General features: G+C 39.7%; 1 protein-coding gene across 1 annotated transcript in view; it reads right to left on the reverse strand.

Annotated features, from left to right (window-relative positions):
• LOC106531161 (transcription factor COE3) overlaps positions 1-3,935 on the reverse strand; it is a gene marked incomplete at its 5' end in the record, with an annotated part of 43,311 nt that overhangs the window by 15,781 nt on the left and 23,595 nt on the right. The window contains 1 exon segment of the mRNA XM_014026944.1: positions 1,803-1,929. Within this exon segment, the coding sequence (XP_013882398.1) occupies positions 1,803-1,929 (127 nt within the window).

Here is a 3,935-nt window from a genome sequence, read left to right on the forward strand (position 1 = left end):
AGGTAACTGTCCATCAGGACAGGTAACAAACCATCAGGAGAGGTAACAGACCATTAGGAAAAGTAACTGTCCATTAGGACATGTAAAAGACCATTAGGACAGGTAACTGTCCATCAGGACAGGTAACAAACCATCAGGAGAGATAACAGACCATTAAGACAAGTAACTGTCCATCAGGACAAGTAAAATACCATTAGGACAGGTAACTGTCCATCAGGACAGGTAACAGACCATTAGGACAGGTAACTGTCCATCAGGACAGGTAACAGACCATCAGGACAGGTAACAGACCATCAGGACAGGTAACTTTCTATCAGGACAGGTAACATACTATCGTTGGGACAGGGAACTGTCCATTAGGACAGGTAACAGACCATTAAGACAAGTAACTGTCCATCAGGACAGGTAACAGACCATTAGGACAAGTAACTGTCCATCAGGACAGGTAACAGACCATTAGGACAAGTAACTGTCCATCAGGACAGGTAACAGACCATTAGGACAGGTAACAGACCATCATCAGGACAAGTAACAGACCATCATTAGGACAGGGAACAGTTTTCGTAGGAACTCGATTCTGTTTTCAGGGTAAATGGACTGTACTTATATAGCACTTTTCTATCCATCCAGGACACTCAAAGCTCTTCACACTACAATCTGTGTCCTCATTTACCCATTCACACAGCACTCTATCAGATCTCCTACAAAGCTAACATGTACAATCATCTATGGAGACTAATCAGTGCCAATCACATTCGTACACTGATGGGACACACATCAGAGGCATTAGGGGTGAAGTGTTTTGCCTAAGGACACAACAACTGAAACAGCTGGACAGGGGATCGAACCGGCGACCTTCCAGTTCCAGGACGACTCCCCTAACCACTCTGCCACAGGCGCCCAGGGTGGAGCATGCTTCTTGAATAATGTTACAGGAAACACGGCTCAAGGTCTTGACAGATTTGTGCTTTCTGTTCGTGCTTTTAGTTTTCAGTGATGATAATAATTCAGGATAAAAAAATTTTATTCTGCTGATAATCTGAACTTGAATCAGAATCTTTAAACCAAACCTGCAGTGAATAAAATAAATCTGAATCGATCCTCTTATAAGTTCCTGGTGTCTGTAACAGTACACGTTGTTTTATAAGGTTTTAATAAAGTGTTTCAAGATGTCGATACAGATCAGAAACGCAGCTATCAGGAAATGGTTTACATGAAGAACAACTGAGGTTCTGTCTAAGTGGAAATGGGAATCTAAAGATGGGTCAGACAGGTGTCGGAGCGATTGATTCTCTTTGATCAATACTCATAAAAAATTCATGAACATACTGTGTCTGAAAGCTCACATGAAAACTGACTGTGTGATGTGTTTATCTTCTAATGAAATATACATGTCTACACAGATCTCCACTTTAATCTGATTTGTTTTTATTCCTGTCTGAGCTTCAGCTTGTTCCGGTCCTGCCAGAGATCTGTACTTTGTTCTGTGTTTGTGTGGTTTGTTGAAAAAGCTGAGTAACATTACTTACATGAGAATTCTGTTTCCATCTTAGTTCTTTTTTTTTTGTAGTTGAATTATTCAAAGAGAATACAGTCACCACAACACTATCCTAAGCTCTTTGACCAGAACCAAAGATTTCAACTTGATGATTCTGGTCAAAGTGGGTCTAAATGATCCAGATGTTTGAACCCAATAGAAACTCTGAAGGTTTTCTGGAAACATGTCTAGAGATGATTGGAGTCTGAAAACCTGATCAGAACCACAGACTGAAATACCAGATGAAGGTGTACGGTTGAGTTACCTGTGTAAACAAATCGTCCTGGTGCCCCTTTGCAGAACTGCTTGGACTTGTAGGACAATGTGACCTCAACAACTCCGGGGATGTGTCGAGGCGGAGTCTGGACCCTGATGGCATGCGGTGTGATCAGCTGGAGACATTAGAAACATTAGAAACATTAAAGACACATTTAAAGATCTCAAAAAGATACACCTGTTCTGACAGAACCAACAGAAGTCCAACACCTCCAAGTAGTAAGGTCTACGACAAGCTAAGAAGTGTGAAGACCAAGGTACTCTCCAAACACAAAGTTGTGAAGAAGTACAGATCAGTAATGAACCATAATCATCTCATGGATGTCCTGTAAATTCACTATTAGGAACAAACCTGCCTAGAGAAGCACTTCCAACAAAACATAGACCAGATAAGGAAGACATTAATCAGGGAAACATCTGGGGGGACAAAAATAACCCTGGTGGAGCTAGGAGATGGAGGTCCACTAGAAGCAGCAGTTATATGATGACAAGCTAAAATCACATTCACTAAGAACTCCATCCCTACTGTTATATTGTGAAACATGGTGGTGGCACCAATGGTTTAAAACCAGTTAAAAGATAAAAGGAACAGACCTCAGTCCAGCTGAGGATCCTGATTCTTTTGACAACATTGCCTGAATTGTTTCTACTTTATGATGGTCCAATCCAGTTATCCCAGAGAAGTCAGCATCACCCCTGAACCAGATTAACATCAGATCCAGTAAGGTCAGCACTGCTGTAGACCAGGTTACAATGAGTAAAATTTGTTAATGTAGGTCTGGGTTAACATTCCCCAAAGTGATCCCTGGTCCAGATGGTTCCATCAGCTGTACTGTACAGTATGTGTTGTTCTTTGGGTCCATGTCACTCAGCTTCATTGAGGAGAATCTTTCTTAATGAAACACTGGGCCTCACACAAGAACATGTTCGCATTCTTATCCTAAATTTCTCTTACTTTTGTTCATACGAAGGGTTTGTACGAACAAACCACGTCAGATTCAATAAAATCTTTTATCTTCAGGAAAAGTGTGTAAATGTGCAGTGTAAACTGATGAATGTGTATCAGGTGCTTGTGCATGAGGAGAGGTGATTTGCATGTTTACCGCCCCAAAAACACCAATTAAGGCTAGGTTTCATGCCCCACATACTAGGAAATGTCCATTCATAAATGACATCGCAAAGTAAAAAGAAGAACTTTACGAGTTCAGAGAGTGAAGTCCTGCTCTCAGAGATCCAGAAAAGAAAATCAGTCATTTTAGCAGCGTCAGCTGTGGAATTAAAGGAGCTGCTAAAGCCAAGGAATGAAATGACGACTGTTAATGTTGTGTCTCCTGTGGGTCGTATAAAGTCACAGAAATAAAAATCAAAATCATATTCATCTCTCTCTCGTCCTGCTCTTGTTTTCCTTTGGTCAAATATTTTTAATTTATGTGTAGACAACCTTGTTACATAGCTTTCATTTATTCAGAAGAAAAGCAGTCGCGCACCATTAACACCCCCGCCGCCCCCGCAGGTGGTGTCAGCGCATTTCTGAAAAAAATAATTTTCACATGTCTCCAAACTTCAATTAACTTCATATTAATATTGTGCTATACAATAGCATTTGTAGCCAATTTAATTTAATTTATCCAATTTATATTGTTAGTCTATATTATTACATTTAAAATTATAATTCTAAACCAAACAGAATAGCCTATTTTCAACATAATTATTGAGTGTGATTTATTTTCAACTCAAAAGTATCATAAAACTAATGAAATATAAAGTTATTAGTGAAGAAAATCAGACTGGATAACAGCAGACTGACTGCTCGTAAAATATACGACAGGTCTGGACCCCTCGTGAATTTTGTTCGTATCTGAAAAAAATTCTTAGAATACGAGAAAATTGGTGAATGCCACAAATTCTCCTAAATCACTCGTACACACAACTTAAGAACAAATCTGTTCGTACGAACAGTTCTTGCATGAGGCCCAATGGTTCTAAACGCTTCAATAATTTTTTTCAAACAGATCTGGGGTCGGATTTATAAAACTGGCGTACGCACAATTTAAGCCCAGAAACTTGCGTACGCCACTTTTTACGCTAAGGTTGTGATTTATAAAATCCAAACTTGACGTGA

This window comes from Austrofundulus limnaeus, unplaced genomic scaffold, assembly GCF_001266775.1.
Source record: "Austrofundulus limnaeus strain Quisiro unplaced genomic scaffold, Austrofundulus_limnaeus-1.0 Scaffold602, whole genome shotgun sequence".
In the NCBI taxonomy this organism is placed as follows: Eukaryota; Metazoa; Chordata; class Actinopteri; order Cyprinodontiformes; family Rivulidae; genus Austrofundulus; species Austrofundulus limnaeus.